Here is a 22,383-nt window from a genome sequence, read left to right on the forward strand (position 1 = left end):
TCCTATCAACCCTTAGTACACAAGCCTAATGAGGCTGTCGGGCCAATTGACGTCACATCGGCAATGCATCCTGATGGTGGTTTAGAATTCTCTTTTGGGGAACAAAAACGCCATCTAGGCAGCCTGATGCTTATTGACGTGGCATCATATTCATGCATGCGACTGTGGCGCGGGTGTTTATACAGTTCTTTCATGAAGGGACGACAGTGGAGATGCAGAAGACTAACCCCTCCAAAAAGTTGGCTATATCTGTATCCAGTCCATCTTGTCCTTAATGGTCAGACGCCTCGTGAGCCTGTCGTCCAAATACGTTCAATCTCAATTCTATGTGAAAAAGGTGCTGGAAGGGCCGTGACTTCTGCAGAGACATTAAGGTAAAAGTGATAGATTTGTAGCATACGAGCATTATGCTAATATTTTCTTACAACAGTTTACCACTCACAGAGGATTTGCAGCATCTTGGTCGACAGTCACGGAGCCAACCAATATGGATCCTCTCAGCATAACTGGATCTACAATTGCCATTATTCAGTCGCTGGTGGTTGCATACGAAGCATTGAAGCACGTCAAGGGCCTCCCAAAAGCGTTTAAAGAGGTGGGACAAAGCCTACCACTTGTAAATGAAACCTTGGAACTTGCACAGAGAGCCCTAGAAACAGATGCTCCGAAAGACTCGGACAAGCAGGCGATTGAGCCCGTCCTTAAGAGCTGCAAAAAGAGAGCCACTATAATTAGAGACATCTTCGTTGAGATTGAGAAGGGTAAGAAGAAGGAAAATGACGGAAAGGACTGGAACGTGATCGTCCGGTTTTACAAGGACAAGGTTGCTCCATTGGGTAAAGCACACAAGGTTGAGACCCTGATGAAAGAGATCCTCGACAAGTTGAAAATGTTAGCCATTCACCAAGTCTTTAAGGCCCATGCAGATTTGCAAGGGCAAGTTGGGAAACTGGAAAACGCCATCAAGGCGTTGTCGGAAGTGGAACCATCCCTACCAGATTCCGATTTCCACGATTCTGCCATGACCAACATCCAGAGCAACTATGATAACGCAAGAGGGCTCCAGGCACCGGGGAATATGGGTGAAATTACAATGGGGAACACAAATAATTTCTCCTCAGCTGGCGGAGCCATGAACTTTGGTACGGATTTCCTGAAATAACGGAATAGACGATCAGAAGCAAGTCATGAGTGAACTAACGCTCAGATTATCTTAGTAAATCATATCCATCAATCTGTCCCAAGCAGTTCGTTTTGCCTTGTAACCTCCATTGCCACTCGAGTTTATTGACAGGAAGAAAGGCCTTAATGCCGACTCAAATGTTATGGATTGGATAAAGTCCATTTCTCGCCCTCTCGATTTTGAAAAGGTTCAATTGGAAATGTTCCAAATTGCCAAGACGACACCCAGGGCAGGCGACTGGCTACTGAGCTCTCCCGAATTTAAGAAATGGAGGAATGGAGAGTTGAGGAGGTTGTGGTGCCATGGGAATCGTAAGATATACCATCCAAAGTGTCGACGAAGTATTCCTCCTAATGACTGATGGCGCTACAGCTGGCACAGGCAAAACTGTCCTCGCGTACGACAACCACCTACGGCTCTTAATGGTCTTCTGAAACCTGCGAAAACTAATCTATACTTATACAGGTCTATTGTCATCGACTACCTCCGCAGTAAATTCTCATGCAATGATAAAACCGCCTGCATCTATGTCTACTTCGACTACAGGAGACAACAGTACCAAGGCCTTGGCAACATACTCGCAAGCCTGTTATTACAGCTATTGCAGGTCCGCGATGTGGTTTCTTCCGATGTTCAAAAGCTTCACACCGCATGGAAGAAAACAGGCGTGAGTCCTTGCGAGGAAGACTATGTCAAGATGCTAAAATCCCAAATGGCCGCATTTGACGAGGTATATATGGTTGTCGATGCGTTGGACGAATGTAGTGACGACGTACAGACAAACACCCTGTCGAACTTTCTGTCAGATTGCAAGAAGCTCCCTCAGAATGTGCATATTCTATTCACTTCAAGAAAGTTCACCAAATTCTCGGGCTTGATAGAACCAAGCGACGACCTCGAAATCATTGCACACGACAGTGATATCAAAGCATACCTTAACAAGTTCATCGATAGTCGAACCCGCTTGCACAGGTTAATCGAAAACGGCCCACAAACAAAGTCATCATTTAGAGACAAGGTTATATCGACAATTGTGGAAAAATCACAAGGAATGTAAGTCATGCCAATGCTGCTCTGAGCGGATTCTCATGGATCATTATGGTTCGTTATGGATCGGCCATTCCATCCTCCAAGACTCGTCTATTACCCGCTTGACGTTGGGTCATGATTCCTTCGTATCTCGTCTGAGACTCTCAGAAGTTCTCTCGCAGAGAAATCAATCAGTCGAGAGGAAGTCGGGATTTCCTGTAGAGTCACACCCTTAGTTTTTTCAGCAAATTTCGGAAGTGCCCGACACTGACAATGGCTGCTTAGGTTCCTCCTTGCCCACCTGCATATCGAATCGTTAGCTCTGGCGCACGACCTCGCGGGGTTGAAAGACGGCCTTGAGAAGCTTCCTACAAAGCTGGATGAATTCTATACCGAAGCTCTGAGGCGCATTGGAACGCAGGCCGAGCCGGATCGTGACAGGGCTTTCAATGTCCTTACCTGGCTGGTGTTTTCTCAGAGACCGCTTGAAGTCGAAGAACTGACACACGCCCTTACAATCAGGGATGCCTCTGCCTATTTCAAGTCCGGCAAAAGGACCTTGCCGAAAGCTTCGGAGACGCTTGGTAGTGAGGAAGCCCTAACATCAGCCTGTGCGGGCCTCGTCGTGGTCGTCTCGGGTGGCAATAATAAGAAAATCGTCCGTCTGGCGCATACGACAGCTGAGAAATACCTCCAAGACAAACGGCCCGACTTCCTCCTTCACAATGCGCAGTCCATGATGGCAAACACCTGTCTCTACTGCCTCCTCATGATACCGACGAAAAAGCTGTCTGCATCACAAGACGAGCTGAAAGAAAATCACAAAGACTACCCTTTTCTCAGGTACGCAGCTAACTACTGGGGGACTCATCTCTTCGAGTCGTCGGCACCGCCCGGAGAGCTGTATAAGCTAGCTTGGGCTGTCGTGTCCAACAAGCCAAAATTGAATGCCACACTGCGGATCATGGCCGACCCTTTTCTCTCATACGAAACCAATGTCTCCGACCTACACATAGCCGCATACTATGGGCTGGTGGAGTTGGTTGCGAAGGCAATGACGAAGCACAAAGACATCGATATCAACGCGCAAACTAAACGCCAAGAGACTCCCCTCCACTGGGCGACTGCTCACCGTCAGTGGGATTTCATGGCGTTTCTGATAGATAGAGGCGCAGATCTAAACATGCCCAACGCGGACAAGAGAACAGCCTTGCACAGAGCAGTTATGATGGATGATAAGGTTGCCGTTGAGATTCTGTTGTCATCCAAGCGTGTCAATCTCGAACTGCAGGACTGTGCAGGTTACACGTGTCTGAGATGGGCCGCAAAGTACGGACAGGTGGATATGGTAAATATGCTGTTGAAAGCCAAGGCAGAAGTGGATGCTCATGATGAGCACGGATATACGGCTCTTCGCTGGGCAGCGCACGAGGGTGACAGGGCCATCATCAAGACCCTTGTTCGGCACAAAGCATCGCTCGAGGCGCAGAACGGAGGAGACAACTGGACGCTTCTCCGGTGGGCGGCACAAGATGGACAAGACGAAATCATCAGATTCCTGGCGAAGAGGAAAATCGACCTGAACGTGACCGATGACGAAGGCCGGACAGCTCTGAGATGGGCTGTAGACTACCACCGGGCGAAAGCGGCATGGATGCTGATACAGTGTCGCGCAGACGTCGGCAAGCCGGACAACGAGGGGAAACAGCCATTGCACGCCGTGGTTGAAAATTGCTGTACCTCAAGTGATAGCAACAGCAAAAAAAGCTTTCTAAATATCCTCTGGCTTCTCCTGCAGAGTCGTGTCGACGTCAACGCCCGCACCAGGAATCCCTGCCTGACACCGCTTCACATGGCCGCTTCGGGGGGCTGCAACCCGGCAGTCTGGGTTCTCCTCGAAAACGGAGCTGATCCGAGGCGTGTTGATGCCAACGAACGCACCGCTTTGCACTACGCTGTCGGAGGTGGGCACCTCGAGACATGTCAAGCCTTGATTGGAAAGGCCGATGACCTGATCCGCGCCGTTGATCACGAGAGGCGGACGGCGCTGCACTGGGCGGTATCTACGAGTAACCTCCAACTAGTCCAGATGCTATTGGGCCACCAAGCCCCTGTCGACGCGCAGGACAGCAACGGACAGACCCCTCTACACATTGCAGCGTCCCTGGACCACGCTCTTATCGTCCAGACGCTCTTGGACCATGGGGCACGCATCAATGTCCAGGACGGTGAGGGGAAGACGCCTCTTCATCTCGCAGCAGCTTTGGGCAGCGCTGTCGTGATCGAGGAGCTTTTGGACCATGGGGTTCCGATCGACTTGCGGGATAACAAGACGCAAACGCCACTCCATTTGGCGATATTACAGCAGCGTGAGGATATCGTAGACTGTTTGGTAGCAAGAGGTGCCGACTTGCAGTTCCGAAACGCTGAGAGATTGACGGCAGTCGACCTGGCGATTTCCTCAGGCAACACTCGCATCGTTGAGTTAATTCATCAGGCCGCCGGATTAGGCATGAGACTGAGGCGTGAGGAAAACATGCCACACGAGGAGCCTACGGTGCAGAGGACTTGGGATAGGAGATTTGCAGCATCGGTCGAGGATGAGTAGTTAGGTTCTGTTCACAAATGTGACATCCTCAATTTAAAGCCATCCCATACCCTGGGTAGAAGATGACGCACGCATGGCAGCGGTCTTGGGTAAGTTTGAACAATGACTTATATCCTGCGGTATGCTCTTCCAGCGCAGTATCATAATGCGGCGAGCCAAATCCAGGGGTATAATTGAATGCATAGAAGATGATTGTCTAAATGCGCGCGCCCCAGCTCTAGACTCTCTTTCCCTGCTTCAAAAGATCGCCGACCTTGGGCGGCAGAACTAATGCACTCCTATCGTTCCTCCTGTAAAAGTCGACGACCGCCATAGCCGTCTTTTCAGGCAGGTCTTCGTGGATGAAGTGGCCCGCTTCGGGAAAGACCTGCAAAGCGTATTTTCCTAGTCGGCAATTTAGCTTAGCATTTACAAAAGAACTCGAGGTAAACAACTAGGCTTACCTTGCATTTGACCAATGGTCAACTCCGTGTCTAGCCTGTCCGTCCCGGCCAGCAACAGCAGCTTGCCTCCTCTGGCCTCGAGAAATTTCTTGCTGAGCCCGACAAACCAGCCTTCCCAGAACGGCTGCGTTGCCGCCAGGTCCGTCCTCCACCTCCACGGCCGCGTGGGATCCGTCTGGTCATCGAAGACCAAAAGCGCGGGCACAGACGTCCGCGCAGAAACAGAGTTGCGGACAGTGCGTGAACGAATATGCCAGTCGATGCCCGCCTGCAAACTCGCGAAGCCGCTCGGCCGCGTTGAGAGATACGTCAGCATGCTCTGCAGGGCGTCCATCGCCGAGCCCTCTACGACGTCTAGCACGCCGTATCCCAACAGCGAGTTGCCCAGCTTGCCCGACTTGGCGAGATCAGTGACGACAGCGCCGCCAAGGGAGTGCCCGATGAGTACTACGGCAGGTAGCTCGGACCAGCCCATCTGGGCCTTTGTCAGTTGGATGACGTTAAACAAATCCGTCGTCAAGACGTCTAGTTTAAGATCCAGCTCAGTGCCGTCTGTAATGGAGGTTGAGCCGTGGCCCCTCGCATCTGGAGACAGAATGCCGGCCGATGGGAGCCGTTTCCGGATTTCGGACGACAAAGCGGCGAAGGAGAGGCCAGAGGAGCCGGCGCCGTGGTGCATCACGAAAAGCGGACCTTTGTCGACGGGTGAGTTGAGGTAGGCGTGGTACGTGACGGCGCTCCCGCCTTCACCTGCGGGCTTCAAGAAGAGCTCGCGTTCGAAGTAAGTCGTCCAGGGTATTTGCTCCAGCGTGCGGCCCCTCGACACACTATAAGCTGGATCAGCGGCCCGAACCTCCTCTGTTTCCGTTGGCCGCTCTGAGGCCGGGGGAGCGCAAAGACGGCAGACGTTTCTTACCCTTGAGGTCGTGCAAACAGATTCTGGCTCGGTGACGGAATGACCGTACCGGTGGACGAAGCCGATGAGGCGGACGAGGCTGAAGATGAATCCCCATCGTCAGGGTGCTCCGGCAGCTCGGGGACCTGGTCGTACTCTGGTTCCTCGTCAAGGTCGTTGAGAGGTTCCGGCAAGGGGTGCAAGGGGTCGAGTTTCCTCTTTGCCCAAGCCTTTTGCAACTCACTCATAATGGCGTTATTTGAGCTGCCAAGAAATGCTTAGTCCATGCGAGTTGGCGGGAGCAGATGCAGAGGTGTTGCTTGGGCAGCGGGGCTTGCGAAGCTGGGCACGTGGCTTAGTAGGTTGCTCCCTGCGCCGTAAGAAAATGTGTTAATTAGCAATCTGGAAGAATGAGCCGGAGCCAGACGTTTGCCGGAGGGTATTCCAGAGCAGACGGGTGTCAGCAAGAGTAGCAGGTGACGAGTTGGATTGACGACAAGCTGAGACCAAGTTTGAGGTTCGCGGTTTGGTGCGGATGACGTTCAGTGGGGTGATGAGGGGCAGCGGGGTTGTTCGTACTGTACTGGCAGGCACGAAAAGGAGGCGCTGTACGGAGTACTGTATGACTGTAACGGCCATTTCAGCTGGGGTCTACTGTGCACCTGGACCCTTCAAAGAAGCCCACTGGAAAGGAAGCGGCCCCTCTCAGCGTAACCGCCTGGGTTGGGTGAATGCGCAGTTTCTTGCTTGACCGCCAATTGAGAGGTGTTCCGCGATTGCTTATTGGGATTTCAAGAGATTTCTCATCAGAATAAAAGTAAAAACCCCCTTAGCAAAGACCCCAATTGGATGAAGTGAGGGACATTCGCTCTCTTGTCTACAGCGACCAAGAGTAGGCAGATTGATCTTAATCATGGATGGTGAGTGAAGAACCCAGACATGTAACCAGCGTGATCGTCAGTCTGGCATTGCAAGAGTCCTGGCCATCTGCCAGACACCAGTATGTGCCGGAGAAGTGAGTTGGTTTCCCTGAATTAATTGTTTGCAAATCCCAACCGATTCCGTCGACCAATCCATTTCTCGGGTTGCCTACACTAGGAATATTATATAGACCAAATCGGTGCCGGTGACAACTGCCACTTCAACACGTATGGGCTGTAACGAGACGAGCCCACCTTGCTGGCTCATGATAAATAGGAAACTTTAGTGGTGAGCGTCGGTTGAGTATCAAGAGAGTACTCTTCGAGGTATTTCAGGGCCCCCACCCCCGACAGGAAGGCTTTGCATGAGGAGCAAACGAGACTAAGTCCGCTTCTGAGGACAAAATGACTCGAATGCAAAGACGACATGGGTTTGTCCAATGGAAACCAGTGATAACGCTTTATCTGGCAAAAGAATAGCCGTGAGCAGGTGCGGAGAAGTTGATATAAGCGTGGTCTTGCCTCTACAAGCGATTTCGGTCGAGGGCAAGATGCTGGCACGTGGAGTAAATGTAGGTCAACTAGAATGATCGAGATGATAGCACGCATCACAACAAGCTTTACTGCAGCTTGGTCTAAGAAGTCGCAACCAAGCGGTATCCGCCCTAGAGTTATTGGAGGACTAACCACTATTATCCTCTGCATACTTGACGCTGCTGATGCAAGACTTGTGCGTGGGGAGGCTGTAGGGTCTCTGCAACTCCAATGAAATAGGTAGGTTAGACCGGGTCAAGCAGGGTCACAGACGGCTTCAGCTAAACACTTAGATATCTACAAAGTATTTCCTCTATTTTGAGTAAACACATCTCAAATGAGCACCTGTTTGTAGTAACCATTGGACCAACAAAACTTTCATAATTAGCTCTCTCTGAGGAGCTAGTCGGCTCAGCTCTCGGGGTAGGCTAATTGAACATAAAACCAACTACAAATCAAACGCACAACCAAAGCAATGTTGGGGGGAAAAAACGTATCTACCCAAACCCTTTCACATAACACACATTCCCAGGCCTCTAAACTATTGCCACGGATCACAGTATCCACCATATGAAGAACTCTCAACTCAGCCAAGAACCACACATACCTCAACTCTCACAGGGGGCCGTCAGATAAAAAGATGGGTGGGGGGTGGGGGTAAACGCAAACTCAGTCGTGGGGACGGCCCAGGATACGGATACACAACAAGCATTTCCATCTTCAGCTCGCCAACGCACTGGCGATGATCTTTGCCCTCAAACGAAGAAAAGGTACACGCGCCGTAAAACGTGGGCCGTCGTAATGTAAACCCACCATAGCTGATACACATCCTTGACATCGTCGATCTCCCGGCTTTTCTGTAAATCTAGGTACATACCGATACACTCTATCAGATATTCACTTCAATGCTACAGCAAAAACAAGGCCAGTCAGATTTTCAGTATTAGTTTTCAATTCCGTTGTAGTTTGTATATATATACTGATGTGAAGCCCATCGCGGGAAAAAAAAAGGAAAGGTTCGCGATGTTGCGAGGTAGCAATACACAAAAAAAAGGTATCTGAACACCCTCCTCCCAGTCGCTACCATGCACCCGTTTTGTCTTGAAGAAGCCCTAGAAAAACCTTGCGGTCGAATTCGAAATGTCATTTAGCAAGACACTCCTATATAAGACACGACTGCATGCCCTTCAACCCCAGCCTCCCTCCCTGTGTTTCAAGACGAAGAAAAAGAAGAAGAAACACGGCAGCCGTCGATATCATGACCATGTGCAAAGGTTTTTGATGTGAGAAATGATACTAGATGCAAGGAAATAATATAAATAAAAGTTAAGGGAAAAAAAGAAAAGAGGTATAAAGTGGCTCTTTCTGGATCCTTGATGTCGGATCCATTGGTCATACATTCCACACTTTTGAGGATTCTGGTTTTCTATCTTCATTGTTCATTCAGGGAGGCCATGTCAACTGGTGACAATGGCCTCTTCCCATCTTCCATCACATTTAGTGATACACTCCCCGGTACCCATTGCTACCACCGTATCCAACGTTGTGATAGTCACCACCCACGTTGGGCAGCGTGGGCTTCCTGTCGGCGATTGGCGCCGCGCCGAGCACGAGGTTCTCTCTGCTCTGGTCAGGGTTGCCGTTGTAAGGTGTGTTGGGTGCTAGTGGTTGGTAAGGGGTATGGCCGGCGGCGCCATAGTGGCTGGGGGACTCGGAGCGGATGCCCTTCTCGGGGACGCTGCTCATGGAGAAGGTGGTGCCATGACCGTGCTCAGCGTCCTTGCGGTCCATGAGGAGGGAGTTGCGGGCGTCGAGGGGAGTGAGAGTATCCATGTCACGCTGCATCTTTTCTGTAAGGGGGTTAGTGACGCTATCATTTAGGTGAGGCTCGTGGGATAACTTACCCATCTCCTTTCTGCGCTTGCGGTGAGGGTTCTCCTTGATGCAAGCGTTGATGGCGTTCCAGACAATGAGCAGTGCCAAAACACCAGTAAGAGCTGACTGAACGGCAATAAGGACAACACCGGTGACGTTCTGAGTGGTCTGGGCGATGCCAAACTCCTCGACAAAGACCAAAATACACGCAACGGAGAGGACACGGACGACCTGGATGGCGATGTTGATGACGTTGCCGGACTTGCGCTCAAAGGGGCGGCTCCAGAGCAAGATAATGAGCATAATACCCTCGACGATGAGTTGAGCAGAAGTCTGAGCCATGCCGTGGCCGTCGCCAGCGGCAAGGATGGTGCCCTTGGCGAACATGTAGATGATAACGGGGATGAAGACCCACCAGTAGCTCTTCTTGTAGGACTCGTAAAAGAGACTGTACTTCATCCAGTTGGTCTTGTCGTCGTACAGGCCGTTCACGTCTCCCTCGGCCTGCTTCAGTTTGCGAGCGGTGCTCCAGATCTTGTAGGAGAAGAAGGCGAGGATGGCCGTGAAGACACCCAGACTGACACCGGCCAAAACCTTGGCAGCCCATGAATCTCCATTGGTGAACTGGAAAATGCAATACAAGACCCAGATGCCATAAAGCAGCAGGATGAGCTGAGTAATGGCACGGGCAATGGAGCCCCAGTAATGCTCACGGAAACCAGTAAGGCTCTTCGGGAAGTTACCAAACAGCGCCCAGAACTCGAGGATGACCTTGACAAGAAGAATTCCTACAATGATAGCGGCGATGACGATGGCGACAATGAGGAGGACGGTCATAAAGGTGTTGGACTTGGGAACACTGAGGGTGTTGACGAAGGCAGTGATACCCTGGACCTGCTTCTTGATGGTGCTCATGGGATCATCGCCGGCGTCGCCACTGGTGGTTCCGTTAACGCTGGTCTCGATCTCTCTGGCAAGGAGGGTGCCGACGGTATCCAGGGCGCGCTTGGCCTTGAAGAAGGTGCTGTTGCCGTCAATAGTCGAGCCATCACCAAGAACAAGGGTGCTGTTCTTCAGGATCTCAACGCTGTCCTTGGTGAGGTCACCGCCAGTCATTCCGCGAAAGTTGTCAATGGCGATCTGCATGTCGGTCCAGGGGATGATGCCGGTGGAGAAGGCAAAGTTCTTGGTGAAGCTTCGGTAAACGGGAGGGTAGTTGACGGAAAGCATGCCGTTCATGGCCATGCCCTGGAACCAACCGGCAACCTCAGTGAAACTGGGACTCATGGTACCGGCACCGGCGGCATGGCCGCTGCTAAGAGCCGCGCTGCCTCCAGCGAAGGCAGAGCTGACGGCGGAGACACCCGTGGCGACGAGAGCAAGACCGGCAACACCAGCCGAGATGTAAGAAACGGCGGGCACGCTAGCAGTCTTGCCATTGGTGACTTGAGACTGAATACAGGCGACCTCTTGATTCGTGTCGAGGGTCTTGAGCTGCAGCTTGGCCTGAGCAGCAATGTCGGGAAATTGGAAGGCAATGGCGGGAACCATGTTGGCGTACTGCTCAGGGATTTTCTGGGTGCCACGGGCACCGAAAGTTCCGGCGGGAACTGTGGGATATTAGTTCCATGTGCCTCACTCAAGGCAGCGAGCGTGTACGAAATGGGCACTTACCAGGACAAAGCTGCTCGACGAAAGTACCAGAATCGCAAGGGTTGAAGCTGTTAGAGTAGATATCGATTCCATAGGCCTTGACATCCAAAACAGCAGTTACATTCTGGACCTTGGAGCTCGTTCCTGCTACGTCGAAGGTGACGGTCTTGTCGTCGTTATTGTACTGAATGTCGATCTTCTGCACGGATATGGCGGATTCGTCGCCGCAGGTGGTGAAACTGCTGGTCTTGAGAATCGAGTTGGCGAGGGTGGTAGTAGCAAAGGTGGTGGCCAGGGCCAGCAGCCTCTTGGGGCCCCAGTTGGGAGCGGTTCGCGTCATCGTGTCAGAAGGATTTGATGGTGGTTTTGTTTGTTTTTTTTACTTTTGTTGATTTTCGGGTTAGGAAATTCGTGGTTCGTCGTCGTTTCTGTTCGGGAATCGATAGTGGCTCCCAAGCGGGTATATCCAAAGTCTATGCTGTCTGAGCCTTTACAAGCTTCTTTCTTTCCAAAACACTCCTAAACTCTTTTGCCGTCCCTTGCCCAAGCTAGAACAGATTTGACACGCTTTGATGCAGATGTGAGAGAGAGAAATACGCTGGTATGCCGTGTTCGTCGGTTGCAAAGAGTGGATGTTTCCTTGGCGAAGCGGGTGATTTGCTATCGAAGTCGTCGTCGCGTCGGTTGGGTATATAGGCGAGTCGTGAGACCAAAGGAAACAAACAACTGGAGGAGTACTAGAGAAGATGGATTGGAAAGAAGGTTGTAAGAGCCAAGGGGAAGCAAGCACAGCTTTACAGAACAGGACGAAGAGAGAGAGGAAACAAATGTGGCCGAGGATCAACCTGGAAAGAAGGGAAAAGAGGGCGGGCAACGAAGTGCCTTTGCGAAGCCCGAATCGTGACAATGGGGTGAGCCTTCAACTGGGCTCTTGAAAGTCGAGAGAGATGGACCGCTTAAGAGAGAGTGAGAAGCTATGGCGACTGATGTGGTTTTGACAGTCAATGCTATTGTTGCGGGTGAGAGAAGGTCTAGAAGAAACAGCCGGAAGGAGAGAGAGACAGTGGCTGGTCGAAAGAGGCTAAAAGTCCACAGGCGGGTATATGAAACGAGCGGAAGACGACGATGCTAAGAAGGCACGTCGGTCAGGAGGTGGTGTGTGTGGTGTGTGGTGTGGAAGGAAGGAGAGGAAGGGAGAGGATGTGTGGGTGGTTCAGGACCAAGAAGGACAAGAAGGACGGAGAGGGAAAAGGACGAACACGAACTGGGCAAGAAGGGGAAGCGATTGGCGATCGATGGTTGGCGGGAGACGGGGACCCAAGCCTGGAAGCGACCTCAGCGTTGTCTGTTCCCATCCACAGGCCCATGAAAATGGGACATGGACCCTGGACGCTGCCTCTCGACTGAGAAAGCATTCGCTCACGGTTCACTGTCTAGAGAGGCATGGAGAGGTAGACAGATAGGTCGGTCCAGGTTGTCGTGTTCAACCCGCCCACATCCACGCACACACCCCCCCGAGACCTCCACCGGGCGCAAGCTCGATTGGAGTCTCGTCCCTGACATAAACCTTGCCCACGGAGTCCTCTCAGCCAGCCGAAGCCCTGCAAAACGTCGTTGCCCCTGTTCGGGTTCATTTGTCCAGTAATAGCCCAAGGATTGGGTCGACCCACAACGCGGCGCTGACGAACTGGGGCCCTTTTTCTCCCAAGGTTGGGCCTTTAGGTCTTCCCCTCCCCTCCCTCTGTGCTAGCTTGCTATGGCACGGCACTGGCATTAGCTATGGATGGCATGGTGCGGCTGCGTGTCGCTCACTGTCTGTCCCGTGTCGCGGCACGGGAGTGGTTGCAAGCCGCTCGTATTTAGCATGAGTTTTGGCGTTGAGGTTAGGTGCAGATGGGATGAAGCTACTGCAGGAGGTGAAAAAAAAAAAGATTCGACGAATACTTACGTAGACTATACAGAGTACAATAGCATGTATTGAACAGAGTACCTGCAGCAATACGGACGACTTAGTACGCAAGCAAAACCCAAAGTCAAAAACACATCACACACGTTACGTACCTGAACACCCCCCGTCCAAGCCCCTGATTGGCATCTGTCTAGACTCATGGTGGTGCTGTGAGTTGGGCCAGTCTGGACTGGTCGGTCGCTCATTGAGGTCCTTGCTGGTGAGGAAACAAGAGATTGAGGGGTCCGGGTTTTCTGACAGGGAACAGATTTGATTACAGCGGTGGAGGATTTCCCAAAGTATCTTTGCACCTAGTTCGTGGTGCATGAGTACCTTCCAAGTCCAATCTGCCCAGTACAACCTACCACCACAACCACCAAATTACCACTGTCGCTTGTATTTTACTAGCAGGCACGCCAGAGAGGATGCAACGGGTAGCCGGGCATGAAGGTTGAATGAACCAACGGATGGGATGCTTGACCATTGAACAAACAGCACGGAAGTACGTTATCCTCCCTGTGCCTTACGAGGCTCTTTACCTGACATAAGCTATGCGCTGCCCATTCTTTCCTGTGGGGCCTGAAACACGACCTTGAATTCCTCATGGAGGAGCAGGTGTCGGTAATTCCGCTGATGATGATTCATTGACGCAGTTTCTTTTGCAGCGTTCCATCTTCTTGTATGAAGGTCTGTACAGCCAGTATCCGTAGAGCACAGATAGATGACTGCGTAAAACACAAAACCATCATTCACTCCGTAGAGGGCCAGTGTATAACCCAAGACAGGGGGTGGACGACGCCGTTCACAACTCTTTTGCCCCCGTTGCAAGCGCCCCTGCATAGGTCAGGGGTCTCCGAGGGGCTTGGCTGGGAGATCGACAGGGGATCTAACTGGTCTTTCTTTTCTACGGTTTTTTTTTTTTCTCGCGCTTTTCCTTAGTGAGTGGGAAAAGGTTCCGGGGGGGAGGAAGGAGGAGGGGCGGGTCAAGAATTCCTCGACGGGGCTTTTTTGATTGGATCCATTGGCTGCCGCCGTTCGACGTTTTGCCTTTTTAGCAGCGAGTGAGAGGAGAGAACGTGGGGCGGCGGCGGCGGGCGTCACGCACCAAGCAGGGAATCCCGAACCATACCGGTCCCGTACCCCGGTCTTGTCTGAAACTGCGCCATCACGGAGAAGGAGAAGGCCATTTCTCTGAGTAACTGGGAAATTCTTCACTGAGGAGACGACGCCATCAACTGCAAAAGACAAAATTCCACCGAGTGGTTTACGAGCGGAGGTAGTCACGTCACCAGGGGAGAGGGGAAGAAAAAAAAAACCCCGCCGAGACAGGAAGGAAGACAAGACCAGACTACGGAAATTTGTTTGTCGTTCCGTTCGTCTGACTCTTGCCAGAACCACTGTTTCCTTGATCTGGTCAATTGATAGATTAAATCCAATATACCAACGAACCCAACTCTTGGAACGGCCAGGCGGGCTTGTCTGGATTGACACCATGTCTTCAAAATTACCTGCCTTTAAAAATAACCCTCTGCCAGCCGCTTTACCCATCATCACTACCACCCGGCTCACCACGGCATAACTTGTTGATGCTACCAGCATTATCAACATTCTAGTGTACTATACATCGCCCATTACTACTTCTCCACCCCGTCTTAGTAGCAGCGCAGCAGCAGCAGCAGCAGCACACTCACTATCCAATATCCGATATGCCATGCGCGCAATGAACCACTGCCGACCTGGTTCCACTACGTAGTACAGAGATAAGACAAGGCAATCCCGTCTCCATGCGCCTGGCCCTAAGTACTTCGGATTATCACCTTCCCTCCCATCCCATCTCCCGCGCGCTCTATTCTTTCTTCCGCCCGTGCCCTCCTGGGGTCGGCCTTGTTAATTACCGCTATGCTGCGCGCCATCTGTCAGTGGCGCAAGGGCATTTAATGCCTTGGTCCTTGGATCTTCTTGCCTCACAGACTTACTTACATAATCTCTCGCTCCTTCTCTATCTCAACCCACAGACTTACTTTCAAGTCGTGAGAATTGCGTATGCGGTGTCCACATGCTTTTAACCGTCCGTCCATACGTCAAATGGACAGACTGCTCATCCATCTCATCTTCCTCCAGACGGTAGTGCGTCGCGCCGTCTCTTGTCTCTGCGTGTCTGCCCTCCGCTCTGAGCCCCAGGCGTCCGTTCGCCTTCGTACATGCGCCACCTCCCTCCACTCTCGAACCTCCTCCTCGGTTCGGATGCACCGTGTCACGTAACGATTCGCGCGTCAGACCCCCGCCCAAAACTGCCAGTTGACGTTAAACTTGTCATTTTCGTCTGATCATATCCTCACTTGACTTCACCCATCAGCCATCTTCGGCTGAGCCACTTTACCCAACTTGACTGACCCCTCCCTCTCAAACCTAGATTTCACCTAGTCCCTTCATCAGCGACTTTGTAAAACAAGTCTGTTTCCTGCGGGATCCCCGCGGCTGCCTCAACATCCCCCGAAACCTTGTGACCCCCTAACTCCCAAGCCATCGTCGCCTGCTTGTCTGCTTTACGGTTCTTCCTCTGAGAGCAGTATACTCCATCACATGGCCCTATCCTGATGCCATGGGGCCATCGTTAACATGCCCTCAAACGAACCCAAAATCTTGGGCTCAATGCCCCTATGCTTCACAGAGACAACATCTCTAGTCGTTATCCTTTCCCATCTCTCCTACAAAACTCGTCCTCAGAACAGAAAGCAAGCCGTCTTCATCTGTCCTCCAACAAAATCTCACCGTAAAGAAACACCCACTAGCCATTACAGCGAGCCGTAGCCCCTCACCTCAACATGCATCATGCCTCCATCGTCCACCCCATGCCCCAACCACTCGGGACGCGCTACTCATCGCGGTGTCAGGCCGGTAGCATAGCCGTTAACAAAACCCAACTATACCTCCTCCTCCTCTTCCTCCATCTACTCCCATCTCCGGCACTCCAAGACAATGCGTAGCCGTTCATCCGGGCTTCTTACCCCAGAAAAAATTCCGTACCAAAGAGAAGAAGCGAGGGGGAGAAGAAAAAAAAAATCGAAACCCAAGAACAATGCCTTTGTCCCAGCCATCTCTCCCCCCTCGCCAATCTGCTAAAAACTGGTCCGGGTTACTTTGCTTTTCCTTCCCGCCCCCCTTGGAATGCTAAAGCGCCCCCATTTCCATCTCTTGGTATTCCGTAGCCGGCCGGGCCGTTGGCCAAGATGAGACAAGAAAAGACAAGACAAGCAAAATGTCTTGCTTCGCGGCCTTAGTCAAAACAGAACGAGAGACAAACAACCAACCTCTCGATTCCATACCGTTGTGATGATATAAAAAAAAAACCGCATCAACGACAAGTCATTGACCTCGACCGCCGATAATAAACGACGAACGAAGAACAAACTCAACTCTCTCCCATCCCTGTCCTATCCCTTCCCTCTCATCCAGAAATCTGGACCGCGAAACCTACTCAGCACACTTCCCCCTCCCCATATCATGTCATATCTCAAAAGACCCTTCTAGCCCGCCAATCAAATCCTTCTCAGCGCCGTCCTGACAGGAAACGGGGGGGTCCCTCCCTGACCTCTATACCTCATGCACGCTTCCATGCAGACTACCGACAATCAGGCACAGATCCAGAATAACGTCCGTCCGTCCCAGGTCCCCGTCCAGCCTACCCACCTCGTCTCTATAATTGTGGTTTTTTTTTTTTTTTTTCCCTCTCTTCTTATTTATTTCGGCGAGCACAATACCATACACAAACCCGCCCCCCCTCCCCCTTCAAATCCTCCCTCCATCTCTTTGGCTCCATCCATCCCAGCGGCCCGCCGGGGTCTAGCTGGCTGGCGCTGTCGACCTCCCGTCGCCGTCCGCTCCGCCCTTTAACACTATAGTATAACACCCCCGACCCGGGGGGTGGAAAAGAAGGGCATTGCGCCTCGTATGAAGCGGGCCCCCATTCCAAAAAAAAACCTCCCTTCCTCCTCCTCCTCCCCCCCTTCTCCATCCTTTCGCGATTGCAACGCTTGCCTTGGAAACTTGGGTGGGCTCCTCAAGAAACTTGACATAGGGGGGGGGGGCGTGCGTGACACGGCCGGGCCGGCTGGGCTGGGCTAAGTTGGGTCTTGATAACTCCTCGGGAGCCCAGGATCCTCGCTTCTTCGCTTCGGCAGCTTTGCAGTTCACCTCGAAATGGGCTTCATTCGCCCGCCCTTTTCGAAAATGGGGACGCCGGATGCTAAAAATGCTTCTCTGGTGGAGATATCCTGCCGGCTCTCATGAATGTCTCTGGGTCACATCGCGTGAGTGCACTGCCAAGCACGTGCGTAGTAATACCATGGAAGTCTGCTTCACATATTAGGTACGATTTATCTATCCGGGCTGTGAACAGCAAAGAAATACTCTCCCGCCCACTCCAACCAGCATGTCGTCTGTTGGTTCCTGGAGGCCTCATCTTATCCGCTGCCGGCCTCGGCATTCGCCGTCAATGTGTATATGGACAAACGACACCATGCTTATGACCAAACTTTGACATCAACCCTAATATATAACTAACTACTAGGCCGTCATGGAGTACACCTCACAGATCGACATCACACACCGTGCCGTAAGCTTAGGCATCCAAGAAATTTCCGCGCACATGTTCCCTTTTCTTTTGATGTTTCGTTTCGTTCATGGACGCCCCTGTTTACTCCAAACCTGTGTCGGCCGTGATTGAAGCTCATGGAAAAAAAAAAAAAAAACTGGCGAAGAAAAAAATTCAAAAATAAAAAACCTTCCAAACAGAGTCTCGCCAAAGCAGCTTTGTTGGAATTGGTGCTTTACAAGTAGAAAGGGTATCCAAAACTACGCGTCGATATGAAAAGAAGGTGCAGCCTCTAGATCAACATGAGCAGCTTGCACCACGCTTACTGAGGAGGGTGATAGAAGCCCGAGGCACCTTGGAGAGGAGAATTTGAGTATGGCGAGATGGGCCCCTGAGGGTTATTGTTCTGCGTCATGAGTCCGTCGTAGCTCATATGAGGCCCCAACTGGGTGGGTTGGTGCAAACCAAGAGCATTCTGGTCCATGGCTGGGAAAGGCTCCGTCTCTGGCGCCATTGACATGTACTGTTGCTGGGTTCCCATGTAAGGGCCGCCAGCCATGGCCATATTGTTGGCGTTGTCATATTGCTGGTTGAACCCTTGAGTTCCACGGTTAAGGGGTTGCAGTCCCAGCATGTTCTGTCCTATCGACTGAGCATTGTTCGAGTACTGTGGGCCATACATGTAATCCGGGAACTGGGAGTTACCAGCGCCACTAGCTGAGAACCCAAACTGATCCATGCTTTGAAATACTCCATTGTTGTTTGGCATCATCGTGTGAGGCTGGTACGAAGGGTGCGTATAGTTCGGAACCTGAGACATCTCACTCTTCACAACGGAGCCCGCGCTCGTGGGTTCCGGTACGTTAAATAGGGACCTTGGTGGCGGATCTGGCACGGGGCTGATAAGGGTGTCCGGTTCCAGCTCCTTGGCCGCGACCAGGCGAAGAATAGGCAAGCTGATGTGCTCCATATGTTTGGCCAGGTGGACCGTGAGTTTCTTCCAAGACGGGAACTGCTTGCCACAGAATCGGCATGGCTCTTCTTGTGGCCTCTTTGTAGTTTCGTGGCGACACAGCTCTACCTTGTGCCACGTGGGATCTACACCGCCAGCTTTCTTGATGGCCGCCTTCGTTTTATTCTTCGGCTCAATGAACTTGTGCTCACGAACCAGGTGCTGAAGGAAGTTGTCCCGACGGTAACAGGTATGCCGGCAGTCCTCAACATCACACGTCCACCATTCTAAATGGCGGTGGCCTTCGTTTTCATGACGCACCCAGTCAGCCTTGCGTTTGAAGATCTTCGGATCACGGCATCTGTCCCATGTACAAGTGAATGGCTGCACATCCTCATGAACGTGCTTGGTCCAGTCGGAGGGTTTCTTGGGCTTTTTGAGCGCGAAGCAAAGCTGGCACTCAAACTCGGCCGGCAGCGACTGCGTAGGCGGCATAGGAATGTCTTGAGGGAAGCTGTCTTTTGTAATAGCACCCTCAATGGGTGTCGAGTCGCCGTCTCCTGAATCGAGCCCAGTGGACAGGGGGTCTAGTTCACGAAGATCTCCCTTCTGGTCGAGCAAGACGGCACGACCACCGCGAGCTTGGCATAGAGACCCGCTACTGCAGGCTGCTCCGAGGCCAAGGTGCTTTACCTTGGTGTTGAGAAGGCTTTTGTACCGTACAAGCTGCTGGTGAGCTATCCGATCAACTAAGAAGTTGTTCATGTTCTCCAGATCGGGGTTCAGGCAGATGATATGTCGTTGGAAACCGGCAAAGTTGGGCGTGATGTTATCAATCAATTTGCTGGACTCGGAATTGATCTCACCCTCCTCAAAGCCATCATCCTCATCGTCATCATCATCCAAATCTAGGTTTGTGGAAGATGTCTTGGCGAGAGCAGCTACAGGTGGCCCGCCGGTCTTCTTCCACATGTTGACAAGAGTAGGATGGGTCTCGGTGCTGCTGGCCTTCGGAAGGTCAGATTTGCTCCTCGGTCTACGAAGTGTGTTCTTGACTTGTAAGCCACCAAAAGGGCTCTTGGGTGATGTAATGGGGGTGGCACTGATAGAGCCGGTTCGGGCATGAGTTGTTCCAATGGAACCAATACCGGTACCCATAGACACCAGAGCAGTGTTGATACTAGGAGTAGGCGTTTTCTTTGTGCCCCAGCTGCCAGTGCGAGCCTGCAGGAGGTTGGGCAGGCTATCACGCTTTTCAGGAGGCGAGGCTTCGGACTTGACAGGATCCTCCTCGTGAATGCTTCTAGAGCGTTTAAAAGTGGCACTGGGTCTGCGGACGATGCCGCGCAGCTCTTTCAGGATGCTCGGTCTCCGGCCACCTTCGCCCCTGCTGATGGATAGTTTCTTTAGTATATTGCCGCTGGTGACGTTTTCGATGTCCGCGTCGTGGAGACTTGGCAGAGAGTTCCGCCGACGTGTACCCCACGTGGCCGCTTTGGAGATGATGGACGCATTATCCATGCACATCCTGTTGAAGCGAGCGATGGCGGCATTTGAAGACTCTGGCTGATATCTGTCTGCGTTTGGTCCACTGATTGGGTGGATCATTGCAGCGTCGCCCCAGACTCGGTTCGAGTGCATAATGTGCAAGTCTGTAGCTGTCATTTCACCGATCCCAGGCACGAAGTAAGTTTGCCCAGGTTGATAGCGATTTTCGGTTTGGTCGCCCATGTGGATCTGGTCATCTCCAGCTACAAACTCGGGACTAGTCTGCAGGTTGGTGTCTTGCTGAGGCGGCGCTGAAATAGAACCATTCAGCCATTGGTCGACTTCGAGGTTCTTTTCCTCGATCTCACGGCGCGTCAACATCTCGTTAACACTCGCAACTTCGATCGAGGGTCTGTGGTCTGGATCCAACCCACGGCGGCCGAATGATGAGCGTCGCGAGGGCGACATGAAGGGGGGTTGGTCTTGCGAAGAAATCAAGTCACCTGCAGAGCCAACGCCTCCTCCCTGCGCCGTCGACGAGTCCTCGTCATCCGGCGTAAAGGTGCGTTCAATCGACTGGATAGGCTCAGCATTATCTCTACCCCACATCGAAACGGTGACTCGGGGGCTCTGGGCTGCTCTCATGGCAGGCGATGGCACGGCCCCGTCCTCACTGGACCGGCCGCTGCCGCTTGGATCGGGCGTCGGCTGAGGGGCGGGAGCAGTAGGTACGGCATGGGTGACAATAGGCGGAGGTGCGAACGGCTTTTGCAATTCATGGGGCGAGATAGAGGTAGGCAAGCGGTTGACTACGGGCTTGGCGATTGTCCTCCGGTCGCTTCCCGGCGAGGTTGTGTGAAGTGAGGCTGTTTGCTCGGGTGTGAAGGGATACGAGTGGGCATCTAGAGTCCCGTTGCGAGTCCTTGAGCCTTCGTTTGTCGCAATTTGACCAAAGCTCTCGGCCCCGGACTGAGGGCCCAAAAACGAAGGTGTACCAGGCTCTGTTGCGCTGAAGTCCACACCAAAGAAGGGGTCGAGCGAGTCATCGATATCACTGTAATCGCTATGATACTGGCTGAATGTTGAGATGGATTCAGCTGGGGTATCGTTGAAGGAGGGCGAAACCGAGCTGCTCTGGAACTGCGATGAGGGCGAAAGATGGTTCGGGTCAAACGAACTGGCAGTTAGTCGGCGCTGAGCGCCCGTCGGTGGAGAGGGGTTGCGGGGTTCGTTCACCTGCCCGTCATGGAGCGAAGCAGGAGGGACGGCGTAGGTCGAAGCCATGATGACGGTGGAGCCGGGGGCAAAGACAGGCGACAGTCAGGATGGGTTTAGGATTTTGTTGAAAGCGCTGGCCCGTCTTCAAGTTGGTCAGACGACTGGGGACCAATACTGAGGCCGGTTTGCTCCCGAGGCTTAGAAAGACGATGTCATGTTCTTGCCCAGCAGTAATTGGTTCAGCAGCAACACGATGCGCTATGCCGGTGCAATGGACGGCGAGCACGAGATGACACAACAAGATGCGGGTCGCCTAGAGTCTTTGAGAGCAGAGAAATGAGCAACTGGACCGACGAAATAAGGTGGCGGCCTGATGTAAATGTTGTTTCTGGAAGAAAATGTCTAGCCCTCGGCAGGCTGGGGGGAAGCCACAAGAAATGTGTTTCCGTGTGTGGAGGGGCGGCGGTGCGGTGGCCTAGGTGGATGGGTTGGTCGTCTCTTTTGACCAGCGCTTATTCTGGATACTACTACGTCTTGCGCGCCGCAACCAAGAGCTGGGGACGAGAAGCAAGGGGGGTTGGGGGGCCACACGAGCAAGGCCGTTGGCTGAGTGAGTGCACTTGAATTCAGAACGACCAAATCGGGATTGTACGTTGCAGTTACCGGTGATCAGGCTGGTTAGATGTTGGTCGCAAAGATGAGAGGAGGCCAAGACAGAAAGACTGGTGGACCGGTGGTGGTTTGACGTGGGTTTCTAGCAGGGAGCGCGAAGCGAGATATGCGACAAGCTATCCGCGATGTTTGGCTGAAGAGGCTTGAGTCCACGGATGACGGAAAGATGGGAGACAAGACCCGATGAGCTCATACAAGCACAGGAAAACGAGGCGCGAGAGAGCCTAGGGCCGTGGCATCGGTAGATTGTGGCAGAGTCGACAAGCCTGAGATGGGTTGAAGGAGGGGAGGGGGGATGAGAGAATGGAAGATGCTCAAGGATGATGGGGAGGGATGGATGGAAAGATGGATGGTTACTGGATGATTGGCAG

General features: G+C 52.4%; 6 protein-coding genes across 6 annotated transcripts; 1 reads left to right on the forward strand and 5 right to left on the reverse strand.

Moving 5' to 3' along the window:
* Window positions 1–487: 487 nt before the first annotated feature.
* CTRU02_205949 (uncharacterized protein) lies at window positions 488–4,820 on the forward strand (the record flags this gene model as incomplete). The annotated part of the gene is made up of 5 exons (XM_036723023.2): window positions 488–1,142; window positions 1,303–1,494; window positions 1,556–1,580; window positions 1,649–2,236; window positions 2,498–4,820. The coding sequence occupies 5 exons, from the start codon at window positions 488–490 to the stop codon at window positions 4,818–4,820; spliced, it is 3,783 nt and encodes a 1,260-aa protein (XP_036585321.2).
* A 217-nt stretch (window positions 4,821–5,037) lies between these two features.
* CTRU02_205950 (protein phosphatase methylesterase 1) lies at window positions 5,038–6,406 on the reverse strand (the record flags this gene model as incomplete). The annotated part of the gene is made up of 3 exons (XM_036723024.1): window positions 5,038–5,204; window positions 5,264–6,090; window positions 6,180–6,406. 3 exons carry the CDS (start codon window positions 6,404–6,406, stop codon window positions 5,038–5,040), a joined length of 1,221 nt encoding a protein of 406 aa, XP_036585322.1.
* Window positions 6,407–9,109: 2,703 nt separating this feature from the next.
* On the reverse strand, window positions 9,110–11,480 carry CTRU02_205951 (transient receptor potential domain containing protein; the record flags this gene model as incomplete). Its single annotated transcript, XM_036723025.1, has 3 exons — window positions 9,110–9,462; window positions 9,517–11,097; window positions 11,162–11,480. 3 exons carry the CDS (start codon window positions 11,478–11,480, stop codon window positions 9,110–9,112), a joined length of 2,253 nt encoding a protein of 750 aa, XP_036585323.1.
* Window positions 11,481–12,171: 691 nt separating this feature from the next.
* Window positions 12,172–12,495, reverse strand: CTRU02_205952 (uncharacterized protein; the record flags this gene model as incomplete). Its single annotated transcript, XM_036723026.1, has 2 exons — window positions 12,172–12,265; window positions 12,293–12,495. 2 exons carry the CDS (start codon window positions 12,493–12,495, stop codon window positions 12,172–12,174), a joined length of 297 nt encoding a protein of 98 aa, XP_036585324.1.
* A 422-nt stretch (window positions 12,496–12,917) lies between these two features.
* CTRU02_205953 (uncharacterized protein) lies at window positions 12,918–13,249 on the reverse strand (the record flags this gene model as incomplete). Its single annotated transcript, XM_036723027.1, has 2 exons — window positions 12,918–13,130; window positions 13,202–13,249. 2 exons carry the CDS (start codon window positions 13,247–13,249, stop codon window positions 12,918–12,920), a joined length of 261 nt encoding a protein of 86 aa, XP_036585325.1.
* Window positions 13,250–18,004: 4,755 nt separating this feature from the next.
* On the reverse strand, window positions 18,005–21,406 carry CTRU02_205954 (C2H2 finger domain-containing protein; the record flags this gene model as incomplete). The annotated part of the gene is made up of 1 exon (XM_036723028.1): window positions 18,005–21,406. The coding sequence occupies one exon, from the start codon at window positions 21,404–21,406 to the stop codon at window positions 18,005–18,007; it is 3,402 nt and encodes a 1,133-aa protein (XP_036585326.1).
* Window positions 21,407–22,383: the final 977 nt, after the last annotated feature.

The sequence above is a fragment of the Colletotrichum truncatum genome (assembly GCF_014235925.2).
Source record: "Colletotrichum truncatum strain CMES1059 chromosome Unknown Contig_0003, whole genome shotgun sequence".
Classification (NCBI taxonomy): Eukaryota; Fungi; Ascomycota; class Sordariomycetes; order Glomerellales; family Glomerellaceae; genus Colletotrichum; species Colletotrichum truncatum.